Source organism: Gloeophyllum trabeum (assembly GCF_000344685.1).
Source record: "Gloeophyllum trabeum ATCC 11539 unplaced genomic scaffold GLOTRscaffold_00002, whole genome shotgun sequence".
Classification (NCBI taxonomy): domain Eukaryota; kingdom Fungi; phylum Basidiomycota; class Agaricomycetes; order Gloeophyllales; family Gloeophyllaceae; genus Gloeophyllum; species Gloeophyllum trabeum.
The window spans coordinates 1,914,145-1,937,937 of NW_006920411.1; the positions used below are offsets into that span (position 1 = coordinate 1,914,145).

General features: G+C 54.0%; 10 protein-coding genes across 10 annotated transcripts; 5 read left to right on the plus strand and 5 right to left on the minus strand.

Annotated features, from left to right (window-relative positions):
- Nucleotide 1: 1 nt before the first annotated feature.
- On the minus strand, nucleotides 2-4,308 carry GLOTRDRAFT_136286 (ARM repeat-containing protein; the record flags this gene model as incomplete). Its single annotated transcript, XM_007864217.1, has 20 exons — nucleotides 2-339; nucleotides 389-482; nucleotides 531-715; nucleotides 769-927; nucleotides 984-1,169; nucleotides 1,229-1,438; nucleotides 1,494-1,565; nucleotides 1,620-1,687; nucleotides 1,741-1,786; nucleotides 1,845-1,994; nucleotides 2,051-2,382; nucleotides 2,446-2,536; nucleotides 2,593-2,747; nucleotides 2,805-2,918; nucleotides 2,971-3,256; nucleotides 3,311-3,520; nucleotides 3,574-3,754; nucleotides 3,810-3,871; nucleotides 3,925-3,997; nucleotides 4,055-4,308. The coding sequence occupies 20 exons, from the start codon at nucleotides 4,306-4,308 to the stop codon at nucleotides 166-168; spliced, it is 3,102 nt and encodes a 1,033-aa protein (XP_007862408.1). The 3' UTR covers nucleotides 2-165.
- A 669-nt stretch (nucleotides 4,309-4,977) lies between these two features.
- On the minus strand, nucleotides 4,978-6,249 carry GLOTRDRAFT_109672 (uncharacterized protein). Its single transcript, XM_007864218.1, has 4 exons — nucleotides 5,938-6,249; nucleotides 5,547-5,758; nucleotides 5,326-5,444; nucleotides 4,978-5,277 (listed from the first exon to the last, which is right to left on the minus strand). Exons 1-4 carry the CDS (start codon nucleotides 6,238-6,240, stop codon nucleotides 5,216-5,218), a joined length of 696 nt encoding a protein of 231 aa, XP_007862409.1. The 5' UTR covers nucleotides 6,241-6,249; the 3' UTR covers nucleotides 4,978-5,215.
- A 599-nt stretch (nucleotides 6,250-6,848) lies between these two features.
- GLOTRDRAFT_136288 (uncharacterized protein) lies at nucleotides 6,849-7,838 on the plus strand. The gene is made up of 2 exons (XM_007864219.1): nucleotides 6,849-7,514; nucleotides 7,570-7,838. Exon 1 carries the CDS (start codon nucleotides 6,894-6,896, stop codon nucleotides 7,497-7,499), a length of 606 nt encoding a protein of 201 aa, XP_007862410.1. The 5' UTR covers nucleotides 6,849-6,893; the 3' UTR covers nucleotides 7,500-7,514; nucleotides 7,570-7,838.
- A 310-nt stretch (nucleotides 7,839-8,148) lies between these two features.
- GLOTRDRAFT_125716 (uncharacterized protein) lies at nucleotides 8,149-9,748 on the plus strand (the record flags this gene model as incomplete). The annotated part of the gene is made up of 3 exons (XM_007864220.1): nucleotides 8,149-8,650; nucleotides 8,711-9,274; nucleotides 9,333-9,748. The coding sequence occupies 3 exons, from the start codon at nucleotides 8,149-8,151 to the stop codon at nucleotides 9,746-9,748; spliced, it is 1,482 nt and encodes a 493-aa protein (XP_007862411.1).
- A 305-nt stretch (nucleotides 9,749-10,053) lies between these two features.
- Nucleotides 10,054-12,409, minus strand: GLOTRDRAFT_26264 (uncharacterized protein; the record flags this gene model as incomplete). The annotated part of the gene is made up of 10 exons (XM_007863461.1): nucleotides 10,054-10,292; nucleotides 10,350-10,728; nucleotides 10,789-11,197; nucleotides 11,256-11,497; nucleotides 11,555-11,821; nucleotides 11,869-12,004; nucleotides 12,060-12,088; nucleotides 12,139-12,192; nucleotides 12,244-12,299; nucleotides 12,352-12,409. Coding segments are annotated over 10 exons (1,869 nt in total), but the record flags the coding sequence as incomplete, so codon positions are not given.
- A 1,148-nt stretch (nucleotides 12,410-13,557) lies between these two features.
- On the plus strand, nucleotides 13,558-15,514 carry GLOTRDRAFT_55386 (DUF1212-domain-containing protein). Its single transcript, XM_007863688.1, has 4 exons — nucleotides 13,558-13,732; nucleotides 13,787-14,291; nucleotides 14,346-15,093; nucleotides 15,159-15,514. Exons 1-4 carry the CDS (start codon nucleotides 13,672-13,674, stop codon nucleotides 15,321-15,323), a joined length of 1,479 nt encoding a protein of 492 aa, XP_007861879.1. The 5' UTR covers nucleotides 13,558-13,671; the 3' UTR covers nucleotides 15,324-15,514.
- Nucleotides 15,515-16,159: 645 nt separating this feature from the next.
- On the minus strand, nucleotides 16,160-16,509 carry GLOTRDRAFT_114117 (uncharacterized protein). The gene is made up of 2 exons (XM_007864221.1): nucleotides 16,305-16,509; nucleotides 16,160-16,216 (listed from the first exon to the last, which is right to left on the minus strand). Exon 1 carries the CDS (start codon nucleotides 16,484-16,486, stop codon nucleotides 16,307-16,309), a length of 180 nt encoding a protein of 59 aa, XP_007862412.1. The 5' UTR covers nucleotides 16,487-16,509; the 3' UTR covers nucleotides 16,160-16,216; nucleotides 16,305-16,306.
- A 1,546-nt stretch (nucleotides 16,510-18,055) lies between these two features.
- On the minus strand, nucleotides 18,056-19,625 carry GLOTRDRAFT_55390 (60S ribosomal protein L5). The gene is made up of 6 exons (XM_007863689.1): nucleotides 19,571-19,625; nucleotides 19,304-19,391; nucleotides 19,205-19,247; nucleotides 18,993-19,153; nucleotides 18,574-18,940; nucleotides 18,056-18,521 (listed from the first exon to the last, which is right to left on the minus strand). Exons 2-6 carry the CDS (start codon nucleotides 19,389-19,391, stop codon nucleotides 18,254-18,256), a joined length of 927 nt encoding a protein of 308 aa, XP_007861880.1. The 5' UTR covers nucleotides 19,571-19,625; the 3' UTR covers nucleotides 18,056-18,253.
- An 82-nt stretch (nucleotides 19,626-19,707) lies between these two features.
- Nucleotides 19,708-21,024, plus strand: GLOTRDRAFT_109677 (RNA-binding domain-containing protein). The gene is made up of 5 exons (XM_007864222.1): nucleotides 19,708-20,106; nucleotides 20,157-20,281; nucleotides 20,336-20,402; nucleotides 20,454-20,614; nucleotides 20,689-21,024. The coding sequence occupies exons 1-4, from the start codon at nucleotides 19,785-19,787 to the stop codon at nucleotides 20,585-20,587; spliced, it is 648 nt and encodes a 215-aa protein (XP_007862413.1). The 5' UTR covers nucleotides 19,708-19,784; the 3' UTR covers nucleotides 20,588-20,614; nucleotides 20,689-21,024.
- A 383-nt stretch (nucleotides 21,025-21,407) lies between these two features.
- GLOTRDRAFT_32999 (DUF1716-domain-containing protein) lies at nucleotides 21,408-23,784 on the plus strand (the record flags this gene model as incomplete). The annotated part of the gene is made up of 10 exons (XM_007863477.1): nucleotides 21,408-21,431; nucleotides 21,491-21,817; nucleotides 21,880-21,986; nucleotides 22,039-22,309; nucleotides 22,365-22,458; nucleotides 22,507-22,730; nucleotides 22,781-22,929; nucleotides 22,985-23,354; nucleotides 23,410-23,541; nucleotides 23,593-23,784. 10 exons carry the CDS (start codon nucleotides 21,408-21,410, stop codon nucleotides 23,782-23,784), a joined length of 1,890 nt encoding a protein of 629 aa, XP_007861668.1.
- Nucleotides 23,785-23,793: the final 9 nt, after the last annotated feature.

Genomic DNA, 23,793 nt, shown 5'->3' on the forward strand with positions numbered 1-23,793 from the left:
AGCGTTCATACGAAATTCATTACTGTTCTAGGTGGGTAAACAAGATGCGGATACTAATGTCAAGGTATTAGCAATGAATTCTCGACTCCTTTCGACGATGCAACCTGTATAATATTAAGATAGATCTGATGCGCCAACGAAAGATCACTTGGACTCCAAAAGCCCTCATAAACCGCTGGCCAACAACTTCTGTATCTGCTGGATGACTAGGGGGTCAGCCTTCGCGAGGTACCTCGTCTGTATGACGTTTCCACCACCGAGAGAGGCTTCCGCTTCTTGCAGGCGTGCCGCGACGAAGGCGGTCAGTTGTACTGTGCGGATAGGGTCGTTGTCGAAGATCTAGCGGACGAAGGTCAGCGGACGAACGCAGTGTCAAAATATACCGTACTGCTTGACGCCGGGTGCGCTCCGGCGTGTCTTGCGATTCCTGGTAGAAGACGCTATCCGGTTCGTTGCGGTCCCAAAAGAGAGTGATAGCGGGCCTGGACATATAAATTGAGTTTGGCCACAGAGGGAGACTGGTACCATACCCCTCAAGACCCGCGTGTCCATCGGCTTGTTCTTTGGCTTCCTTGAGCTCACCGAAAACATCCAGCCACAGGTTGAATATCTCTGAGTGCAGGCGCTCAAGGACTTCGGGACGCCCGGTGGACACAAGATTCGCAATGCTCATGGCTGCCAGCTTGCGGTATCGAGGTTCGGACATGTTATCGAACTGGCAAACGGAGTAAGTGATGATGATCAAGACAGATGCTTTCGAAGAAATACCCTTTGCCACCACTGGTCTAGTAGAGCCTCCCAGAGCGTTATCTCAGGCGTATTCATAGAGATCGACGCAGCAGACATCAAGCGGAGGAACATATCTCGGTCAGCGAGCACTATACGGGCAAGGACGTAGACGTGTTCCGTGAGGAGTGTGACAGAAATCTGTTTGTTTGAGTCAGTGCCCAAATGTCAGTAGCGCCTTCGAGGACAATTCTTACATTGTCATCGACCAATGGCTTCATGAGCAATGGAAATAGCCCCGAAACATGCAACGGCTCAGCCCAAAGCTGTGGGGGTGCAATCTGCACGAGCAACTGAAGAGTGCCGAGCATACTTTTCTGATCCGACGAGACTCCTTGTGGTAGAGCCTTCACGTACGAATTAAACAAGTCAACTGCACAGAGCTCCCCAGATCCCGTCAGCATTCCTGGTGAAGACACCAGAGAGGGTGTCTCCGACTTACTTGCAAGACGCGGGTAGCATCTAGGATCAAGTAGGATTCGACGATACCGATAACTTGGGCTCGTACATCTAGATCTTCGGCTAGCAGTGTCAGAGCAATAGGAAGAAGCTCCAGAAGGCTACGCCCTCCATCACCGCTGTCCAGTGACACAGCGTTGCGCATGGCGACTTGCCACATCGAGAGTCCGTCTTCTTCCAGTTGCAATCTGGCCTAAGATAAGCGCAAAGTTGAGGGATAGGGTCGGTGATCAGGCACGAACACGTACGCCAGGGGAAAGGCACTCCTGGACAAGAGGAACCACTATATTGGTCAACGGCCTTGAATGCTCTTGCGAAGACTGATTAAATACGATGAGTCCTGATTTCACCTATGATCTGCATACTATACTGACCTGTAATAGCTTCTCGACGGTGGTTAACAGAGAAGCCTTGAATAACCAATCCTCCCCAGCGCCGGACCCTACGAAGATGCATAAGATCCTCGTCAATGAGACGCATGTGTCCTGAACTTACAGAGGTTAGGAAGAGGCTCCGTTACAGCGCCCAGGAACGGCACAATCTACGAGAATTAGCTCAACTATGTTGTCCGATGATGCATTTGCTTCAAAAGAACCTACCAGTGTACCAGACCGTTCAACTACCGAATTGAGAGTATTTATAATGCGCCGCTTGCTCTCCAGATTATCAGCTTCAGCAAGAAGAGCTAGCAGCTCTTTCATGGCAGGCGGCAAAAACGGTGCGAATATATTGGGGTCGAAGTCAATAGTCTGATAATGGTTGTAAGACTCCATGAAGTATTCGAAACAGTCCGCAGAACACCCACATCCACGCATTCCCTCAATGCCGCGACTGCCGTCAGACGCACGACAGCATCACTACCCGGTCCCCTGTCTTGTAAGAGATGTACCAGGACTTGCCAAATCGTCGGGTTTTTGGGAGATGCACATGAGTCAGAGACCCATTTTCCGATGACCCATGCGATACGACGCTTGATAATGGGGTAAGAAGGGTTCGTCTCCTGAGACTCGGGGACGAGGGTGTGCTCCAACCATTGGTCAAACGGAATGACGTCCTTCAACCGTATCGCACAGCGGCCGATCGCGCAGTACACCGCTTCTTTCTGCACTATACTGGCCAGATCGGTGGTGGGCTGAGCTGGGGGCAGATCGTACTGAGTGAGCAGGAAATGACTTGGGCATATTGTCTGTAGCAACGTACAAATAACCCTTTTGAACGTCTCGGCTAGGAGGGGAACGACGTAGTCTTTGTACTGGTTAGCAAGGGTCATGAGAACCCGTTCCGCACAAGGCTGGAGAAGAGACACGGTAAGCACGCTGGAATCACGACATAAATCCATGTACGTACTCTGACTTCGTATTCCCAGTGATCATTCTCCTTGTCTTCTTCGTTTACCCATTCATCCGGATCGGCCATCCACTCTTCCAGGTCCGACGGGTTCAGAGGGATAAACCGAGTGACAAGCAATTGGACAGCATTTTCTACTGCGTCCTTGCTCAACACTCGAGTTCTCATTTTAGCTACACCGTACAGGTGAAACGAACGTGAAAATGGCGTACTGTTCTCATTAACTGAACCGTCTTTTCGAACGGGAGCCCACTGGGCAAGATTTTCCTTGAAGAGAACCATAGCCTGCACGAGGAAGCGGACCGGGAACACGGCATCCGGAGAATCTATCCAGCAGTGTTAGCCAATCAAGAAGCAGACCACAAGCGTCCCATCTACCCTCAACAAATTCCGGTGGACTATTTGTGGCTTGGACAACTTTGCTCCAGTAATAGAATACGAGATCAGAGCAGCCTTCAAGTAGGACGAACCGCTTCACGTCGAGCTGTTGGAACCTGCGGAAGAGCTTCCCGAAAACGCGAACGTGTCGGGTGAGCAGATCGATATTGCGCCTCCCGATGGCGTCCACGTTAGCGTTTGCCGAGCGCAAAGCGATGAGCAGATTTATGCGGAGTTCGGAGAGGGCCTGTAACTGCACCGCGGAGTCGCGGAAGAATTGCTTCGCCTATGGGTGCAGAGTTGAGCGGTCTACACATGTCTGTCGCAACCCTGGACCCACCCAGTCTAGAAACTTCGCGACCTCGTCCATAGTTGGTCTGTGCCACACCCAAGTAGTCATCTTGACCATACATTTGAATACGAGGTGGGAGATAGTCAGATCTTCCGCTACCCGGGGCTGGTTCACAGTTTCGGGCGACAGGGTGGACGTGATCGTAGGACCAAGCTTCGCATAGTAGCCATAGAAATCTAAATGCAAGTCTTCGACAATCTGTGGCACTTCAATCAGTAGGCCACTTCACGAAGGAAAGGTGCGATGCAGACTTTAGCCATGGTCTTCATTCCCCCTGGCATCTTGATACTCCCGAACTCCTTCAAAACCTCGTTTACGAGCCTCAGACTTCGGACGAGCACGAGTGCTGAGCGTTCGTCGGGAACCGCGGTGCTGTAGCGCGCACGCAGGTTCTCCTCGATCGTGCGTCTCAAGTCTGGTATAAGGTAAGACCTTGCAAAGCGGGTCAGCAAGCGCCGCCGCTTCAGTGGGTGGAATCACAGACTACCAGTTATTGGGATAGTCCTGCCGCGCAATCTTCGAGACTATGATTTCGTTGCATTCTGCGATCTTCAAAGGCAGCTCAGAGACGGGATGAAAGCACGGTATACAGCAGAACGTACGATATCGTCTGGTTCATCCAGGAACGACAAACACCTCTGGCGTATCCTAATACGATGCTCATCGGACACAAGTCTTCCACAGCCAGACGTCCATCAGCCACGACCATCATCAAGCTTTCCAAGCACCTACCTCCTTGACCTCCAATGGCTGAGCGCCGCGTTCTTGAACTGTATGATCGACTGCTGCCGCACGGGGAGCGGCACGCTCTTCTGCGCCGCGATCTCGTGCAGCGCGTCGAACGCGCCGAAGTAGTCCAGCATGATCTTGAGCCGGAACGTCGACTTCTCCATGAGCGCGGGGTCCTGCGAGGCGGCGCCGCACATCACGTCGTACAGCTCTTGCGGGTCGACATTCTGGATGACGCCCGGGATCTTGGAAGACATGGTGGTTCTCTCCGAGTCTGACTCCCTCCTCGATTGCGATAGTAATGTGTAAGTTTGAAGAAACGAAATGTAGAATCGAGAACGTCAGAAAGCTCAGATGAGTACAGCTTCTAAGTCGGCCTGGTGCCACAGTCGCCGCGCGTTTGAGGAGATTTCGACAGATCTGATCGGGAAGTTAGAAGACGCGTAAACAGATGTAAATAACGCGATCGCGGCCACAAATATTGATCCCGCCACCAGGGTCCACGGCGGAGTGGAATCCGACGTCTAATGCAACGCTTGGCTGGGGTCACCGTAGCGTTCTGCATGCCCGTGTCGCGTTTCATGGGTTCCTCGTGATCAGGCTCGATGCAGGGACGCGTTTCGGGTATTGCTGAGATCACGGGAATGTGGGGGAAGCAGAACGGATATAGGCAGATACCGCTCACAACAGTACCTTGGAGTAGCATAATGAGAGTCGTCATAATTTCGGACAGGCGGACAGTGAACGCATATCGCAATACAGTGACATCCCTGTCCCTGTAAGCCAGCAGTACTACACGATCGAAGCGCAGTTGTAAGTTATTGAAAAGCAGAGGTGTAGATGCTCCTCCCAAATCCTCAGCCCACTGAGGTAGAACTACACCATAGTCGTTGGACAGCGGTCCTCAAAACAAGCAACCAGCGGTACGAAAGTAGTTGGACCTAGATCCATTTGGGTCTCTAGCACGTGTGAGCATCCCACAGGCATGACCAAGTCCTAGAATCTTGAAGCTCCCGAGGGCAGAGAAGCTCGAGACTTAACGCCATCACAGGCCACGGGAACCTTGCTACGAAGGTTTGCCATTTTAATCTGCCCAAGCAAACAGCCATACAGGACCTAGAGCAGCCCGATTGCCTTCTATAACCCATGTGCTGCTTTCACATGTTATCTCCGTGCCTGCCCACCTTCCCCACCCTGTCCTTCTTCAGCAGGGCTCGGAGCAATGACTACGGCCAAGTCAGATGGACACCTCAAGAATAGAAGAGGACACGCACGTAAAGCAACCAACAGGGCAGCGACGTAGATCCAATACTTTTGAATAAACGACTTCTCGACCGGCGGCTTGACAGGCTCGCCTTGAGGCGTCAGGGGTGGCGGGGCCCGGAGCTCAGGCCTGAAATACAGAAGGTACGTGAAACGGTCGCGAAGCCAATTTGAGCGATCCAGAGCGGTGCATGTACCCAAGGGACCCGCAATTGCAAATTGAGCTGCTTACCTGGGTGGGGACGTCGGGGAACGCAACAAGATGGTTACGTTATTCAAGGGTGTCAAAGCAAAGCTGGATTGGGAACCAGCGGTCTTCTTTGGGGTCGGACACGACCCATCGTGTGGAATGGGCGAGACAAAGTAGTCCAAGGTAAACGGCTTGCCGTCATATGGTGATAGATGGAGCACGATGGATTCAGCGGTGGCGCGGGGTAGATGGCACTAGACGTCGGCCAGAGCGATCAAAGCACAGGTACAGGAGCAGACAGCAGGTCGCAAGACCGTGTTCATATGCGGAACGAGGCGGCGAGGGGGCCAGGTTATATTGGGCGCGGGCGGGGAGGCGAGAGACGGCGATGAATCAGACACCGACAGCGGCCTCCGGAGGGGCTAGAACGTACCGCTTTCACCGACGAGACGTCCCAGCGCGCCTCGTCCTTTTCGCCGGCACGATCCATGGCGACCTGGTACAATGCATCCGGATACTGCTGGAGGACCGAGGCGAATTCTTCGAGGTCATCAGAGTAGGTCTCGGAGTGTTCGAGTGTTGCGACGGAGTCTGCGATGTGAAGGGTGCCGCGTTCGGAGAAGGCTAGAGGGGGCTGCAGGGCCGGGTGGTGGACTCTGTGGAACAGACGTGACTGTGCATCCGCCGCAGAGATGAGGGCAAGCAGAGCAGCGAGCAGGAACGTTTGGGAGAACATGGCAGGCTTGACGGAAGGGCGGCAGCGCTGGGATTGGTCGCGGCAGAGTGTGACAGGGCGTGACAGAGTGTGCTGCTGGACGCTGGTTGGCTGGGATTGGCCGGGAAGGCGTCAGCGTTCAAATGACATGCAGTCGGCTCGGAAGGTGCTGTGCCGGCGTGTCCTGATGACGTCCCCCGAAGCAGCATCGGAACGCCCACTCCCACAACCAGCAGTATTCGAGACCAGCATGTTACGCAGGGCTGGAAGGTCGTAGCCCAGTAGTCCCCGTATATCCAATGTCTGTGCTACGCAGTGATTCGCCCGCAATCGGCCGAAACTAGCCACAGCGATGGGTGGATGTGATTGGCGCAGGGGGGGACGTGACAGTCGGCATGCCGCCGGGAGAACGAAAAAGGAAAGGGGCTATCAGAGAAGCGGGGAAGACGGACTGGGATTGGCTGGGATTTCTATTGGATGCAGCCTAGACCAGGCGTTTGATTGGTCTGGAGGACTCTCGACCGGGCGCTGCTCTGCTCAAACACAACGCTGGTGCTGTTTACGACAATGGGTCGAGACCCAGTCCCCGCCTATATACGTCCCCGCCCAATCCACCGCCCGTCCTCCCATCTCTCCCCCCAACCACTCACACTGCTCCGCCCGTCCTCCCCGCAATGTCCACGGCAGTTGCCACCATGTCCTACCACCATACGCACTCGTCGTTGCCGACGCCGCCGCACTCCCCGCCTCCCGTCGACCCCATGTGCACCGCCGTCCACCTCCTCGACTCCCTCCAAGCCTTCTACCATCGCGAGCGCACTTGGGTCCTCCACACCCGCGCAGAGCTCGAGGAGAAGCTCATCGAGGGCCCCGGCGCATCCACTCTCGCCGATCCCGCATCCATAGAGTCCGACTCTTCCGCCTACTCTTCTGCCGAGTCATCAGCAGGGACGAACGAGTCCACGCCACCGCAGCCCATGCACGCCGCACTGGGTGGTGTCAAGCCAGAGCCCGTCGAAGCACAGCTTCCGAGCAAAGACCACCACAACAAACACACCCGCTGGAATCGGCGAAAGAACGGCCTGAAGCTCAAGCTCGAGGGCATCAGCCCTAAGAGCAGACGGAGATTTGTCAGGTCCGCGCGCGACCGGGGAATATCCGAGCCTGGTGCTCAGTTGCTCGAAATGTTCGGCGACCTCGTCGACGCTCGCATGGAGAGTTGCCAGCGGATCACAAGACTCATCCGCTCCTCCAACAGTTCCAATCTGTTGACCCATTAGATTCCTTTCCCCAAGGTAATTAATCTTTGCTCACTGCTGGAAGCACCGCTTGCTAAACATGATTCATCAGTATCATTATTATTGGAGTATATCTGGACGTATATATGGATATGCATCTATGGGAGAGCACGACTGGCCCGGTTGGGATGTAGAGGATGGGGTTGTGCGATAGTCCCCAAGGATCTTCTATATCTGGTCTTCCACGAAGACATAACCGCGATACCTGCCGTGGTAAAAACACCTCGCATTACGCATACTTGTAACTTTAGTCTGACGCAACCTGGGAATGTACGATACCATTGCATCATGAGAGTGTTCTGAGATACCCTCGATATTTCCTCGCACTAACGCCGGGGAACTTGTACTCAACCGCTGGGCTTGTCGCGAGCCAGTAGAGACCGGTCGAGACAACAACTAGACTTGCCAAATTTGGACTGCATATGAGCCAATGAGAGTGAACGGTCAGGGACCACAGCCACCCGCCACAAACAGCAGCAAATAGCGGATGGCGATCGCGCCAGTGCCGCCGCATCGTCAAGGGGCGCTCCATACTGAAGCCGTCAGCGGGTACTCTCGACTCCTCCAAGCCCCATCGCATTCCCTTGCTTTATCGCTTCCATCCAACTACTAATTTATATCTCGCTTATTCATGTCTGCCCGCTATGCACCGCTGCCCAATCCACGCACCGACCCCGACGCCCAGAACGAGATGGAGGCCGCCTTCGACGACTCTGAAGACGAGGACGAGCACAACACGTCCGAGTCCCACCCGCTGAACCCCTCCGCGCCCTCGCACCGGCACAACCAGTCGACAGCGAGCCCGCCCGCGCCGGGGACGTACGATTTCGAGAACTTCGATTACGCAAGCTTCCCGCCCCCTGGGTCGCCCCCAGGGCCGTCCGATCGCGCGCTGCCAAATGACTATGGCAATTCGAACGGGTATGTGCCGGACGAGCCTGTCACGGACGCGGGGAGCAGCCGCGGTGGGGGAGGGTGGTTTGGGAGGGCGGCTGCGATATTGCCGACGCACTTTGTGCAGAGGCTGCGGAGGCAGCGGGTGCCGAGTGGGCCGGTGGGCGGCGGGCTGAACAACGATGGGGTGTTTGCGAACGTTACTGCAAAGCCCTCGAGGGGGGTGAGGGTTACTGAAGGTATGGACTTTATTTCTGCTCGGATGAATAGACTGGATTCATTGTTATATTACTTTCTAGGTGATCAGACGTTTATCGTCCCTGAGGAAGCCCAGAAAGACGCCCCTCCATCGTATGCAGCCGCCCAAGCGGACGCTGTTCCTCCCTACTGGGAGACAACGGTCCATGCACCCTCCTCGCCTTCTTCCCCTGGCGAGATTATCATCGATTCTCTCCCCACCGGCTCTCTATTCTCCTTCCTATGGAATATGCTCGTTTCCATCTCTTTCCAATTTGTCGGCTTCCTGCTCACGTACCTCTTGCACACGACGCACGCAGCAAGGCTGGGCAGCAGAGCTGGTTTGGGCGTCACGCTGATCCAGTATGGCTTTGCTCTGAGGAACAGGGCGGAGTCTGGGTTTGGAGGTGGTGGTGATTTGGTCGACGGAGGGAACGATGCCAACGGCAACCCCTGGTCCCAGCCGGCTGCCGTGCCAACATTCTCCAGCGCCCAAGAAGCCGACGAGTATTGGAACGGCTTGACCAACTCAACACTTCCTGATTCTTCAGAGATGCCCCCGAACAGTGCCATGATGATCAGCGATATGACCACCGAGTGGCTATCGTTCTTCCTTATGACAGTTGGTAAGCCTTTTTCCCCGGACAAGAACGGCGCATATGCTAACGATCACATCTGCTATAGGCTGGTTCATCTTGCTAACCTCAGTGGTCGGTTTCTACCGCGTCAAACTATGGGAGCGCAACATTCTCTCCTCCCAGCGCGAATCGAGCCAGCCGCCCCCTCCTTCCTCCCAACCCTACCTCACCCAAATCGAGCGCGTCTTCGGCATCCAAGCCCCCGGCTCGCTGTTCCGCGCAGGCCTCGGTCTCGGCGGGACCAGGTCGGGCGCCGTCGACCCGGAGGTCGCAATGATCGAGGAGGACGAGGAGCTCCAAGAGGCGCGGGAACGTGCGCGCTTGATGGCGAGTGGCGAACGCGAGCGCGAGATGATGGCGGGTATCGATCCAAATGATCCTGACGCCGTCCGGAGAGTCGCTGAAGCTTACGCACAGGAGGCACGGCTGCACCAGGAGCTTAGGGAGGCTGGGTTGTTGTGATCTGTATATAACCGGTTTGTCGGTTTGTACTTGTGGAGGGTGGGGGATGCTATCATTGACGCTCTTTATATCCTGGCTCGCTTCGTTCTTGTGGCTAGATTGGCATGGTTGGTTAACATATCTCTTGGAAGGCCACCCCTTCTTGAGTTGTACACTAAATCGTAATCAAGTATTTTGCATCACATCTTGCCGCAGGGTCCCCTGGCACGAGTGCAGTATAAATTGAGCAATACAGCTTTCTAACTTTTGTTTTGTGGTATTACAGATCATACTACTGGCGGTGGCTTCGCAGACTTCACATCACCCTCTGTCCAGTCTGCCTGCATCTCCTTCTGGAATGGCTCGAGATTAAATTCGAGCGCCGAGCAAGGATAGCCGATTTCGAACTTCTCTAGCACGGTCGGGTGCAAGATACCCAATGTGCCGATGGCCAGATCACCAGGCATGTGCAGGACGTCTTTCTTGATGGAGTCCAACGTTGACGATTTCTCTTGAGGCGCGCGATAATAGATAGTAGCTGCGCGGCCAGGGAAGAAAGCAGGATCTGCGAATGACCCAGTCATTAACGAAACATCGGAAAGGTAACCAACCCTGAGCTTACCGCTGCACTCCTTGATGTAATACCCCGTCTTCGCCTTGTACTCCGCGCTTCCAATCCTAGGGACCTCGAGCATCGCCATGATCCGGTCCAGCAAGCCATGCACGACCTCGAACCCGGCGCTCTTGTTGCACCACACGGCCGCCGCGTGCCGCTCGTTCCGCGCCTGGCGCTCGCGCGACTTGTCCTTGAACACGACGTCGGAGGTCTCGAAGATGCGGATCGGCAGTGGATGCGAGCGGTTCTCGCGCACGGTCTTGAGCAGCCCGGGGAGGAGCGTCGTGCGGACGACCTGGAACTCGAGCGTCTTGGGGTTCGCGATCTTGACGGCGAGCGAGTCGTCGTGGTGGTTCAGCCACTCGAAGTTCTCTTCGTGGGAGCACTGGGATGGGGAAGGCCTTAAGTGACGCAGCTTCCGCGATATAGATAGATGCATGCATACCAGGATCAAGGGCAGGACTTCGACCCAGCCTGCTAACGCCCACTCGATCCTCACCACGTCGCTCAGCTTGCTGATCGCGAGCGGCTGCCCGACGGTGCTCGTCTTGGGGAACCTCTCGGGCAGGTTGTTGAACCCATAGGCAATCGCCGCGTCCTCCATGATATCGCACTCGTGCAGAATATCCGGGCGCGTCGGGGGTATGGAGACTAATATGTCCTCGGTAGGGTTATCGAGCGATGGCTCCGTAGGGAGGGACATGCGGCGCAGGAGGGTCGCGATCTGCGAGGACGAAAGGGTAAGTCCCGTGCAGGAGTTGATGTACGAGGTGTGCGCCGTTGTCGGGCGAGAGGATATGTCCGGGGTGATACGGGTCTCCCCGGAGGAATAGACAACTTTGCAGGGCTCGATGCTTTTGACAGTGACGAATCAGTAAGAGAACGGATGCGAAGAGAGCTTGCGCGACTTACGTAAAAGGTTCTGCGCAGTATTCAGAGAACATGGTCGAGATAATGTTCACGACAATGGCCAGCTTCGTCTCATCCGTAGCTGTTACATCAATGAACACATTCTTCGTATTCAAGGTGATCTTGCTGTGCTCCGAGTTGATGATCGGAGGCATGGACAGTACGCGGTCTTTTTGGTCGTAGATAATTGGGTAGACAGGGGAGTCACGGATGATGTGCAGATATCTTGCCAGATGTTTCTCAGACTAGCTTGCGAGATTCAGCTTTTCACGGTGGCAATAACGTGAACAGATATCACGTACCTCGTAGACAGTCATCAGCTCCTCGGCCGTATATGCTTTGTCTTTGCCTAGCGGGATGAACTTGATATCCTTGGGATTCCGTGCCTCATATCTGAACGGTGCCTCGATGGTGTCCAGGTCGTGCGTACCGATGGCGACGAACTGCCGCCGCCTGCACAGGTTCTGGTGAAGCTTGTCTTGAAGGTCAATGAAAGAGGCATAGGAACGGGGGGTGAAGTGGAGATTTCGAAGGATGGCGCATGCAAAATAGGGCCGAATTTGTTTCGTCTTGGCAGATATGAGCAGAGTGGAGGGGTAATCACTTATGCACCCACCTCTGGCGCGACAGTGACGGTCAGGAGGTTTGATTCGCCACCTGGAGGGTACACTAGCTTGTATTGCGGTGGCTGATCCTTTCCCAGAAAGATACGCAGGGCTCTCGCTATGCCTTCGATGCAAAGGAGATCGTATCTGAGAATCTTAATCAACGGCCGAGAGATACAGGTGCTAGACGATGTATAATTACCTGTTAGCAGGTATCTCGATCTTGAGTTGCTGGGGTGGAGAGTTAACCCCCACTCTTCACGCATTTGAAGGCTACGCACTGGACGCTCGGCAGGGAGACCCTTTTTCTTTGCTGCTTCCACCTCCTCCGTTGTCTGTCACCGTCGTAAATATGTTACTCATAGATACCAGTTCAGACCGCGTACATCTTCGTCGAGTTCGATACCAAAGTCGAAACATAGCTTGTCAAACTCCTCCGTCGCTAGCAGGGGGTCTCAGAATGATGAGAAGAAACCAGATTAAACCAGCATTACAATACTTGCGCCCAAGCCGCTCCCACAGATCCTCCTTGTCAACAGCGACGGTAGGCATTGCGCAGTGATTTAGAGGAGGCCTGAGGCTAGCCGAGATGTGATTGGATGTGATTGCGTCCTGGACGAGTCAATTACAGTATTGCCAAATTGAGTAACGGCAGTGCATGTCACGTGATCGGCGCGTCTGTCTCGATCGAGGCTGCGTTCCCCGTCCGGTCCTTGTCGGACACCATCACTATCCAGCCCGCCGCCGCTTTCCGCCGCGGCCGACGATGCAAGTCCCGTCTTCCAGCGTCGGCCTCTGCGGAATGCGCGTGTCTTGGGAGCAGCGGTGGTGCCTTTGTGAGTATAAAGCCCTGACGCTCTGGCTGTAGCCGCCCTTCCATCGCTTGACTTCCTACCGCCAGCACGGAAACCGGGTTTTCGACTCCTGCGACTTCGACTTTCTTCAAAGCAGGCCTTACTTTGACTACTTCTACTTCAATGTCTGCGCCTTCTCCTCGCAGATCAGGCGGCGACTATCAAGACGCATACACGACCGCTCCCAAGCGTTCCAGCCGTTCCTCTCGGGTGAGGTTTAGCGCGGACGACTCCGCCCAGATGACGGGTGCTGCACATGAAGAACCTTCCTGCTCTCTTCCTTCTCCTCCTTCGTCTTATCCCCGCCGCTCTGGACAGCAGGCGGAGCTCCCTCTCTTCAACCCTGACGACTTCGTCTACCGCCGTCCGGAACGCTCTTCAGATCCGGATCAATATGGTCTATCAGGAATAGACTACTCTTCTCGCCGTCGCTCGGACGAAAGCGATATAACCCTGCACGACGAATCCCCTCCACCGAGAGCGAAGGACGACAAAGATGACCGGTTCTCACTGTCTTCCTACAACCACCCATACGACATTCGCCCTCCCCAGTCCGCCTACACCGGGAAACCTTCTCAGGAAGAAGAAACCCGACCTCGTGCACGTCGTTCAGTGAGCTTTGCCCCAACCGAGGTCAGCATGGGTGACTGTCAAACAGACGCGGAAAGCTGTTTCGAGGCGACCAACAACGACCCTGTCCACCGACGTCGAGGTGTACTTTCCAATCTCGTCGACCTGTACACCCTCAGCCGGCGCAAAAGTGACTGCGACGGCGGCATGAGTCGCGCTGCGTCCACCAACTCCGAGTACTCTACCGCTGGGGGCAATCGCCTCAGACGCAGGGAGTCCGTGCAGTCAGACGCTTCTGAGACGTTGGACGCGGATGATCCTCGTGTCACCGGTATCACCAAGAAGTGCTTGGACGATCCCGAAGACGTCGAGAAGAACTGTTTGAAGCAGATGGACTACAAGGCCAGGAAGAAGGAGAGGATGCGAATGCGTATCGAGTTCAATATTTCTTGTAAGTGTTTTGCATCGTCCGTGCCAGCCATAACTCATTGGCCTACCTCGACAGCGCTGATTGCTCGGCAGGACTTCTTGATGACTCTCGCACGGGCCCTCCTTACTTTCGGAGCACCGTCTCATCGTATCGAATCCCAACTCGTCTCCGCCTCACGTATCCTCGAAGTCGATGCCGAGTTCATCCACATCCCCGGTGTCATTATATGCTCCTTTGGCGACTCCGAGACCAAGACTTCCGAGTCGCATTTCGTCAAATGTGGCGGGCGCATCGACCTAGGGAGGTTGCATCGCGTCCACAGAATCTACCGCTCAGTCATGCACGACGAGCTCTCGGCGAAGAAGGCGACGAAACAATTGGAGGCTCTGTTGGCGGCCAAACCGATATACAAAGTCCTTCCTCGGTGCTTCCTGGCGTTTTGGCTGTCGGCCCTGATCTGTCCGCTGGCTTTCGGAGGGTCATTCGTCGATATGTGGATTGCAGCAGCTGGTGCATTTGTTCTTTGCGCTCTGCAGCTTACTGTTGCCGCCAAGAGTGTGATGTATGCGCAGATCTTCGAGTGAGCACTTTCTCCCGCTTCGTGTATAACATCAAAACTGACTCTTTCCGATAGAATCTCGGTCGCTATCTGTATGTCCTTCGTCGCCCGTGGCTTGAGCAGCATACGCAGCCAGGTGTTCTGCTATACGGCCATCTCTTCGGCTGGTATTGTGGGTATCCTGCCCGGCTACCTCATTCTCAGCAGTTCTTTGGAGCTGGCATCCAAGAACATTGTCTGCGGTAGTGTCAAGATGGTTTACGCCCTGATCTATACTCTGTCTCTGGGTTTCGGGCTGCAGATCGGTAGCGACTTCTATCTGCTCCTCGATCCCGGTGCGCGTCACTCCCTGCAATTCCTCGCTGCGAATATGTCCACCACAATCAGTCTGGCCGGTAACTTTACCGCGGACAACGGCATATCGTATCCCGGCCTACCCCTATCCGGCACCTTCACCTTCTCAAACTCGTCCGGACCGCTCAGCCACGACATCATTGCGGGGTGCTATCGTCCTTTGGACTTCCCCTGGTACCTCCAGCCGTTCCCCTGGTGGACGCAGTTCATCATCGTGCCCATCTTCTCGGTGCTCAGTTCGCTGGCGAATTTGCAGCCCTTCTGGACGGTGGACTTGCTTGTCATGACCCTCATCAGTTGCGCGAGTTATGCGGCGAACAAGGTGGCGAATCACTTCATTTTTGGGCGGTCGGATATCGTGTCCGCCATCGGCGCCTTTACGGTCGGGCTCCTGGGCAACATATACTCCCGGAAGCTGGGCGGGACAGCGTTTACATCCATGGTGACTGGTGTGCTGTTCTTGGTTCCAGTGAGTAATCTTTTTACCTTTGCGCGTTCGAGAGACCCTTTGCTGATGGATTGTTCTTTTACTAGTCCGGGTTGTCACAAGCCGGAGGTATCACAGCTGAGGGCAGCGGTATCGACATCGGAGGGGCCATGATATCAGTCACTATCGGTGTTACTGTCGGACTATTCATGAGTCAAGCACTGGTGTACACGTTCGGTACGCGAAAGAACGCTGCCGTTTTTTCGTTCTAAGCGGGAGGATCAGAAAAAGCGCTTTGTAATTTAGAACTTCCATCTACATCCTGTACATTTAATATCCTCTGTTGTGACATTAGTCGTATTATTATATTCTCTCTCTACTCTCCGAAAACATGGATCCTCCGTCCGAATAATCAGTACCTTGAACGGCTTCCGCCTGGCTCAGCCCCGTAGAAATTGATTGCCTAGGCGAGGAGTGTTATAACGGCATGAGGCGCGTAAGATGAGTGTATCTCACAAGTCTATCCAAGCACTTCCTCAACTTGAGTTTTATGCCTCTAGTTGGGATACCTTGCTCTGATAGCATTTGAACGAAAATGTCGTAATGTAGAGGCTAGATAAACGGCCCAGTGTTTGTGGGTTATACGGGGAAAGCAGTTTCAGGGCGTACCTCATATCTCAAGATACGAAGATGCAGGACTTTGTCTTGGGAAATCAAACTCTTCAGCTGTGCTTCAAGTTTGTCAATGTCGCACTCATCATCTGGAGATTCCTGGACCGCCCTGCTTTTGCCCTTCCTGGCAGATTTGGGAGGAACATTGGGAATCCTCAAGGGCAAGGACGCCGAAGTCACAGGTTTGTTAGTCGTGATGGCTTGCATAGGATTTATCCTCTTCTTCCTGCCTAGATAGTCTGTTGTCGATACTAGCATTCGTTCTTCTCTAGGTAACTGCATTGGATTCGGGCCATCTCTTGTTGACGACCATGATGGATCGAAATGAAGGATCGCATCGTCGTCTCGCCACCCGACACCATCAGAATCTCCTTGGGAAGGTACGTCATCATTATTGACATCATCCAGTGAATATATTCTATCAGGAGATACATGTGCGGACCCGTGTAGGTGACGCGCCTTCGACCGAGGGGTCAGATGTAGTTCTCTTTCGCTGCGCGAGGAAGAATCAGCGGCCGTGGGAAGGCACATCTATCAGTTATAAGTCGTATTCGGAGACGTGAGTGTATTATTTCGCTCACCTTCACAGATTGACTTGTACCCACTTCACATTCTTTGTGGCTATCAAACCGCGCTTCCGCGGAAGAGCAGCCTGGACTGGGCATTCGTGCGAAGGATTCAGACCCTCCAGCAAGGGCGTCAGGTGGGGAGTTAGCCTTCCCAGAATTTGATAACCCGAACGGCTGTGTCGCTGCTGGCACATCCTCGCCGCTGGCGGTAGTGTAGAGGTCAGCATCGAACAGCGACTTCGGCCTACTCAAAGTCTCAAGTCTTGAGTTCGCGATTCGTTGATTAATGTGAGTACGATCGACCATGTCATGGCCATTTACGGACGAGGGCGGTGGCCTCTGTGGTCTCGATAGTTTGCTCGGCCCAAAGGCTTGAGTGCTCGGGGGTACCCGTGGTGTTGTTTGAACACCATCGGCTGGCGGCCCCGCCATGTGATCATCTAGCGCAGTCACTACAGCGCCATTATCATCTTCATCCGAGTTTGCGCTTGAAGAGTGACCAAGGAAGAGTCGCGCTCTGTCCCTGATAACAACCCTAGCTTGGGTCACACTCTGCAGAGTACCCCGAGCTTCGGGCCGTTTGCCTTTCTTCCTCGGAGCGTCGGTCCCTAGCAAGTCTTCGAGGTACGTCTCGGGCTCCTGAGCCTTTGACAGCATAGCTCCACCAGCTGCCTCCGCACCATTGGCACTCTCGCTAGACACCTTATTCAATTCTCGGCGAATAAGAATCTTAACAGTCTCATCTGTCAGACGATTCTTCTTCGCACAAGTTTGAATATGGAGCATCTTCTGTGTCACACTTTTCCTGGTGGTCCACTTCAGTTGGCAAGATACGCATGTGAGAATCTTCCCGAGTTCAGTGTTAGTGAAGTCGGTGGTGAAACGGTGGGGTGGCCTCCAATGACTGGGCCGCGTACTCTTATCCGAGTCAGCCACAGAGGTGGAGCGAGCAGATGCAACGCGGATTTTAGTCGACTTCAGATTTGAGGTTCCTGGGAGCCCGAATCGACCAAGTTTCAGACGATCGGATGCCTCGATGTCAGACTCGCTTGAAGATATGGATATCGCGTCAGTCGGCGTTGGCTCTGGCTCTGGCTCCGGGAATCGCAAATCTTGAGAAGGCAGATTTGAGCCTTGGTTATTGAGTGCAGCAGAGCCCACGGAATGTAACTCGGTCGAGGAGAGCCTCGGGAGGGCATCATCTGCACAGACATCCTTAGAGGAGCTTATGGAGGATATTGTAACTCTTACCATCTATCTCAATGATAGTTTTCTGCCATTCAGATTTGCCTTTCTCGTCCAGGACAGCACGCGCCTTCTTTGAGGTTCTCGCCATCTCAGACTGGCTGCCCATCTGCATTCCCGGCAGATATTGAGTGGTTCCATTAAGGGGACTTGACATGATGAGCGCGAGGGCGTCAGAAGCCTTCAACTGTTTCTGCTTCTTTATCTTCCGATTCTCCTTCTCTCTGCGTCTCGCGTCCTCCCTTTCTGGTTCAGAATCTTCGACGATGTCCATGACCAAGTCAGGCTGAGAATTTCCGTTTGTCAGGGGCCCGCAGGCGCGATGTTCGGAAGCCGCCATCGCTGCTCTGAATAGGGCTCGAACGCGATATCTTGTCGGGACTAGGGCTGCCAGTTGTGTATCCCCTGAGCGTAGATGAACCTGGTAGTCGGAAGAGTGGCGAAGTTGAGACGCGCCTGTCACGCGTTGTGTCACGCGAATTAGCAGAGGTCTCACTTACGCGATAGCGTGCCAGTGTTCGGGTGAGGAACTCATCCTCTCATTATGATCGTGTAATGGTCGATGACAACGAGGGCATCGCGAAATCCCAAGCTCAAGCTATTGCTTTCAGCGAGTATCGGTAAGGTAGGACTGATAGCATAGGCATAGCCTAAGAAAGCTTTTGGGGCCATAGAAGCATGTGCAAAGATGATACATGAACCGCGACAACAAACATCTACTCCTCATCCTCTTCGTCCTCCTCGGCAGCTGCACCACCGTTTGCCTGGAAGGCCTCGATCTTGGACTGTATACGCTCCTTGCGCTGCTCGAGCGTAAGACGGTGCTGCTTGTATTTGAGAGACTCGGCTTTCCAGTCCTTTGTCTTCTCGGTGGGCTTGAACGACGGGTCTTCCCGGATGGCAGCGTAAGCGTTCGTGTAGATCTCCTCCATATCCTCAGACCCGACGCCATCAGCGAGGTACGTGGAGAACTGCTTCTTGAAGCTAGCACAGACCAATGAGCCTCATAATAAAGGTCCCAAGAGTAAGCACGAACCGTTCATCGTCTTCCTCCTCCAAGCTCTCCATGTACTCGGCAACGTGACCGCCGAAGATGTACTTCTTAAGCACTTCGGCGTCCAACTCCTTGCTCTCTGGGTCGTAACCAGGGAAGCGCTTCTCGGAGTGAGGAATGTAGAGCCCTCCGTCACTGGCACCCTTGAGGGCACCGAAGACACGCGAACCAGTCGATGTCCGCTTCAAGCCGACGTCAAGGTAACACTTGAATGGCCGAGGAGCGTCCTCGCCCTCAATCGTCTCAGTCAAAGCAATGGTCCCGTCGGGTTCCGTGACACCCTCGTACTTGTCAGCCAAGCCAAGTTTAGTAAGGGCACGGCGGGCGCAAAGGAGGCCAGTTGCGTAGGCTAGCAGATGGGTTTGTACCGGGCGAATGAGTAAAGTGTCGTATTGACGTACCAGCAGTCCAGTTGGTCAGGCCGTGGTTGATGCCATATCTGGGCAGCTCCTTCGAAGTCGCGGCAGTCAGAACGAAGTCTCCCTGCAGGCGGGCGTAGACGATCTGAACAATGATTTGCTTGTTGGTAAACCGGACTACCAGCCGGTACTTCGGAGCATTGCTACAGCTCTGTCAGCCTGCGTGAATGACCCCAATTGCCCGTCTCGCTCACTATTTGTTCTTCGCCTGACTGATGAGGCGTTTCCGGGCATAGTCTAACGAGACCGGGGTCAGTATGCTGCATGACACCGCGAGACATGTGTACACGTACAGTCAGTCTTGCCCTCCCTCCGACGGCGGTACTTGACCTGGAACCGCGAGAAGTATGCGTCGGACTTGACTTTTTTGACGAAGGGCATCTGGAGACGAAGACGAGGGGTCAGCCTGGGGACTCCATAGATCGACACAACATCCGGAACGGGGGTAAGGCATCCATCCGCTCAAATGGCGGCTCCCATTCAGTCGTCTCCAGACCGAGCAGCAATGCAGCCAAGCAACCCTATAGTGAAATCCCAGCAGCCGAGGAAGGTCAGCTCACCTTGAGGACGTTGAGGACGGCGTTGACGGTGGTGTCCGTATGCCCGACAGGGTTCACCAGCCACAGCTGTGTTTGGTCGACTTTGGTGCTTCCTGAGGCACGCTATTGGCGCGCTCAACTTGTTCCCACAGTCCCCTGACACCTTCATCATCGTAACCGCATTCTCGCGCGACGACGAGCTAATACAGTCTCCTGTTACAAGTGCAAAGCCGCCATGGATCCATACTCAGCAGGAGCTTACTATCAGCAATACCAGCAGCAACACGATGTCAACCCTTACTATCAGCCCTACCAAGGTCCCATGTATCCCACTGCGGGGTCATCGACGTCGTCGCATACAGCCCCGGTCCCTGCGAATGCTTACGAGTACGACGTCGGCATTCTCGCGCAGCAGAGTGTTTATGTCCCTGGAGCTGCTATAGACAAGCGCGGAGGTGCAGGTGGCAAGCTCGCAAAGGGTGGCAAGAGAACGACTGTACTGCGCAAAGGCGGAGGAAAGGTCTGGGAGGATCAGACGTTGCTCGAATGGAACCCATGTCAGTTTCTACTCTCATCAGTGAGGCCTCTGCTGAGACTTTGGTTGCAGCTTGGTTCCGGCTATTCGTGGGCGATCTGAGCAACGACGTCTCCGATGACGTGTTGGCGAACGCGTTCAACAAGTATACCTCGTTCCAGAAAGCTCGAGTTATCCGTGATAGGCTAAACGGAAAAGTACGCACTTAGCTTACATGCCGCTCTCGCTTCAAGGATTGACTGTTTCGGCAGGCTAAATACGGCTTCGTGGCATTTTCCGACCCTGAAGATTTCCTGAGAGCGTGGAAAGAAATGGACGGTGAGTAGGTACCTACGATGTGGTTCATGCCCCGCTTACATGCTTTCATAGGTAAATATGTTGGAAACCGGCCGGTCAAGCTGAAGAAGGCGGACCAGACGGCCATTCGGCCAGTAGAGATAGGGCATAGAAAGGCCAGGCAGCTGGAGAAAGAGCTCAAGAAGAACAGGAAGAAGCCCTACTAGATTTTCGCATGGTGAGGATGCGAAGAAGTACGTTACTCCTATTCGTACGACCGACTGGACTTACATAGCTTTTGTAACGATATGTGCTTGTAATTTGGAAGGGGTATATTCATTCGTAAGCTGGTCAGTCTTCCTGTGCCTCAAGTGTGCGGATGACTGCTTTGTTTCTACTGGTTGTAGGGTGACGGCTTGCATCCTCGATCCGGGATACGCATTGGGACTCGTTTGATATGTTGATCAATCTTTCTGCCATCATCGAGTCATTGCCATCGCAGGCATGCGCAACAGTACTATCAGCACTGTCTGTGAATCCGAGCGGCCTCGGTCGTTGAATCCTTGTACTATCACGTAGGAGAAGAGTGCTCTAAGTAATAGATCGAATGAGCCTGCATCTAGTGTATTTGACTGCAGTGTATTGCTATTGACGTTGTCGTCGCGCTCTACCATTAAACTTGCACGCGCCTACCCGAAGACGCGAGTATCGCCGTTGTGATGTGTGATGATGACGTCGGAATCGGACGCGTTGTTCAGCCACAAGTTGCAATTGGCCACAATCATCGCCGTGCACTGGCTTTGCTAGTTATATGCCGACTGTCCTAATTAAGCAACCGAAGAAGGAGGCGTTTACGGTCTGCCCTGGGAGACTATGGCTTTGCTCGAGGAGACGCGTCGCGGTCTGTGAAGGCTTCGCATCTGTACAGCTCTGAACCTCTGCTTGGACCGGTTCTGCTCCCTAACAACGAGGTAATACTGCGTCGACTCGGAACCTGAGGGACCCTTGCATCCTGTCAAGTTTTGTCGCGACTACTCTTTGTTCGCCATGGATATCGACAAAATGTTCAAGGTATCGCGCGGTCATGTCATCCGTTTTGCTCCTCTCTAACACAGCGGGATTCCGTGCAGATGCCTAAGCTGCCCGGGGGAGGCAAGCGCAAAATGCCAGAGGCGCCTACTCCGGAGATGCTGAAAAGGATACGTTTGGATTCAGAAGCTGCTTCTGACGGCATTGCGAACGGAGGAGGTCAGGACAAGGGTAAGAGACGAGCTGTAACGATAGAGGATGAAGAGGAGGAATCGGAGACGGCTCAAGACTTCGCTCCGGGCGGCGACGCGGATTACTTCGTGGAGGAGGACGAGGAAGGCCGTTTCTTCGGAGGAGGTCTGACAAGCGAGCAGAAGGAAATCCTTAATATCTTTGACAAGGGGGTAGGCGAGGGTGCGCAAGAAGACGTGAGTAGGATACCTCCGTCTGTGCTCTATCTGACATGGTACTGAGTTCAGGGACCCGATAGGTGGAAGAGCTGAACGCGACGGGGATACGCAAACTTCTTCTCAGGTTCGAGCGAGCAGCAAACAAGAACCAGGACCAACGGTCCAAGTATCCCGATGACCCCTCAAAGTCTGTACTTTCCGAGGGGCTTTTCGCGCTCATGTACTCACGATCGACCTAGATTCATTGACTCAGAGGCGGACCTTGACAGTGCCATCAAGGCACTACTACCGCTGGCCCAAGTGCCCGCCTTAGCCTATCCCGAGCTCGTCAAATCCGGCATGTTGACTAAGCTAATCGGCCTGCTAACGCATGAAAACCCTGATATCGCTCTTGACGTCGTCGAACTCCTCAATGAACTGACGGACGAAGACGTGGGAGACATTGTCGAGGGTGATGAGGAGGCTCAGCAGGAGAAGGACGCCGCTCTAAAGACACTGATCGAGGCTCTGGTGAGGCTGCTTACTTTTGCTGCAGTGCGTGAGTCTGATTGCTCATTGTACGTAGCTAGAGCAATCGATCTTCGAGCTTCTGGTCGATAACCTTGGACGGCTGAATGAGGCTGAAGAGTCTGATAGACAGGGCATTTTCCACATATTAGGTACGTTTCAGGCAGCCGGAAGGGAGTCCACATGCTAAACTCTACCAGGCGTTTTCGAAAACATCCTGGGATTCAACCCTGAGCTATCTACGACGCTCGTCGACAAAACCAGCATTATGACATGGCTGCTCAACCGGGTGAAGTCAAAGACACACGATGAAAATCGAGGCTACGCGGCTGAGATCCTATCCATTCTGCTTCAAAATAATAGGAAGAACAGACTGACATTTGGTGATAAGGATGGGGTTGAGATTCTTTTGAACATCCTTTCGGTGAGTATGCGTACAGGTCCTGTCTCGACGGTACCTGATGTTCCTTTTAGCAATATCGACGACGGGATCCTGTCGACGGTGACGAGGCCGAATTCATGGAGAACATCTTCGATACGCTATGCTCAGCTCTCGGGGAACCCGAGATTAAGGACCTGTTCTTGAAGAGTGAGGGTGTCGACCTGATGGTGCTGCTCATGAAGTAAGTCCCCGCCTTTTGATCTCCCCGTGCGGGCTTCTTGACGAATTTTGTGCAGAGAAAAGATGGAGTCGCGGTCACGCGCAATCAAAGTATTGGATTATGCCATGTCCGGCACCGCTGGCACTTCGACCTGCGAGACGTTTGTCGATGCCCTGGGTCTGAAGAGCTTATTCGCGGCTCTTATGGGCAAGGGTTCCAAGAAAAGCAAGAACGTGACGACTCCTGCGTCAGAAGACATAGGGCACATCCTCAGCATCATCTCGTCGTTATTCTCCAATTTGCCGTCCGAATCCCCAGCAAGGGTTCGGTTGCTGGCGAAGTTCGTGGAGAACAACTACGAGAAGGTGGACAAGCTACTTGAGATACGGGAGAACGCTCAACTGAGGCTCGTCATAGTCGATTCCGAGATCGATCAGGAGAAGAAGGTGGGTAGTGTCTGCAGAGTGTCCAATGTTTTCCTCTGACATCGCCATCCAGGAGTTGCTGGAAGATGGCGAAGAGATTGGTCAGGAAGAGGAAGATGCTTGGTACCTCCGCCGTCTCGATGGAGGCTTGTTCACCATGCAGACGACCGATTACATTCTAGCTTGGATAGCCATGGAGGATGATGGGGTATGCTTTCTCTTGTAGCTTACAATCATGATACTTACGAACAATCTATAGGTCCGTTCACATCTCACGAAAATGCTGGATCGCAAAAACAAGTCTTTGAAGGACATCGTGCGGACACTCGGGATTTATCACGACAACGTGGACGAAGAGGAGGTACCGCCGGAAGAAGCCAACGACCCGAACCGCGCCCCGTCACAAAAGGAGATCCTAAAAGCACTCATCGCTTTCCTGGACTCTTGCTGAGCCCGCACG

Coding starts and splice junctions, on each gene's coding strand:
- GLOTRDRAFT_55390 (XM_007863689.1), bottom strand. CDS start 19,391: ATGCCCTTCGTCAAAAAAGTCAAGTCCGACGCATACTTCTCGCGGTTC. Junction 18,941..18,992: donor CCTGACCAACTGGACTGCTG/GTACGTCAATAC, acceptor CCCATCTGCTAG/CCTACGCAACTGGCCTCCTT. Junction 18,522..18,573: donor GAGGAGGAAGACGATGAACG/GTTCGTGCTTAC, acceptor GGTCTGTGCTAG/CTTCAAGAAGCAGTTCTCCA.
- GLOTRDRAFT_114117 (XM_007864221.1), bottom strand. CDS start 16,486: ATGTGCCAGCAGCGACACAGCCGTTCGGGTTATCAAATTCTGGGAAGG.
- GLOTRDRAFT_109677 (XM_007864222.1), top strand. CDS start 19,785: ATGGATCCATACTCAGCAGGAGCTTACTATCAGCAATACCAGCAGCAA. Junction 20,282..20,335: donor GTGATAGGCTAAACGGAAAA/GTACGCACTTAG, acceptor CTGTTTCGGCAG/GCTAAATACGGCTTCGTGGC. Junction 20,403..20,453: donor AGCGTGGAAAGAAATGGACG/GTGAGTAGGTAC, acceptor ATGCTTTCATAG/GTAAATATGTTGGAAACCGG.
- GLOTRDRAFT_55386 (XM_007863688.1), top strand. CDS start 13,672: ATGGACTACAAGGCCAGGAAGAAGGAGAGGATGCGAATGCGTATCGAG. Junction 13,733..13,786: donor TATCGAGTTCAATATTTCTT/GTAAGTGTTTTG, acceptor CTACCTCGACAG/CGCTGATTGCTCGGCAGGAC. Junction 15,094..15,158: donor GTGTGCTGTTCTTGGTTCCA/GTGAGTAATCTT, acceptor TTCTTTTACTAG/TCCGGGTTGTCACAAGCCGG.
- GLOTRDRAFT_109672 (XM_007864218.1), bottom strand. CDS start 6,240: ATGTTCTCCCAAACGTTCCTGCTCGCTGCTCTGCTTGCCCTCATCTCT. Junction 5,759..5,937: donor ACGTCTCGTCGGTGAAAGCG/GTACGTTCTAGC, acceptor GCCGACGTCTAG/TGCCATCTACCCCGCGCCAC. Junction 5,445..5,546: donor TCCCCGACGTCCCCACCCAG/GTAAGCAGCTCA, acceptor TCTGTATTTCAG/GCCTGAGCTCCGGGCCCCGC.
- GLOTRDRAFT_136288 (XM_007864219.1), top strand. CDS start 6,894: ATGTCCACGGCAGTTGCCACCATGTCCTACCACCATACGCACTCGTCG.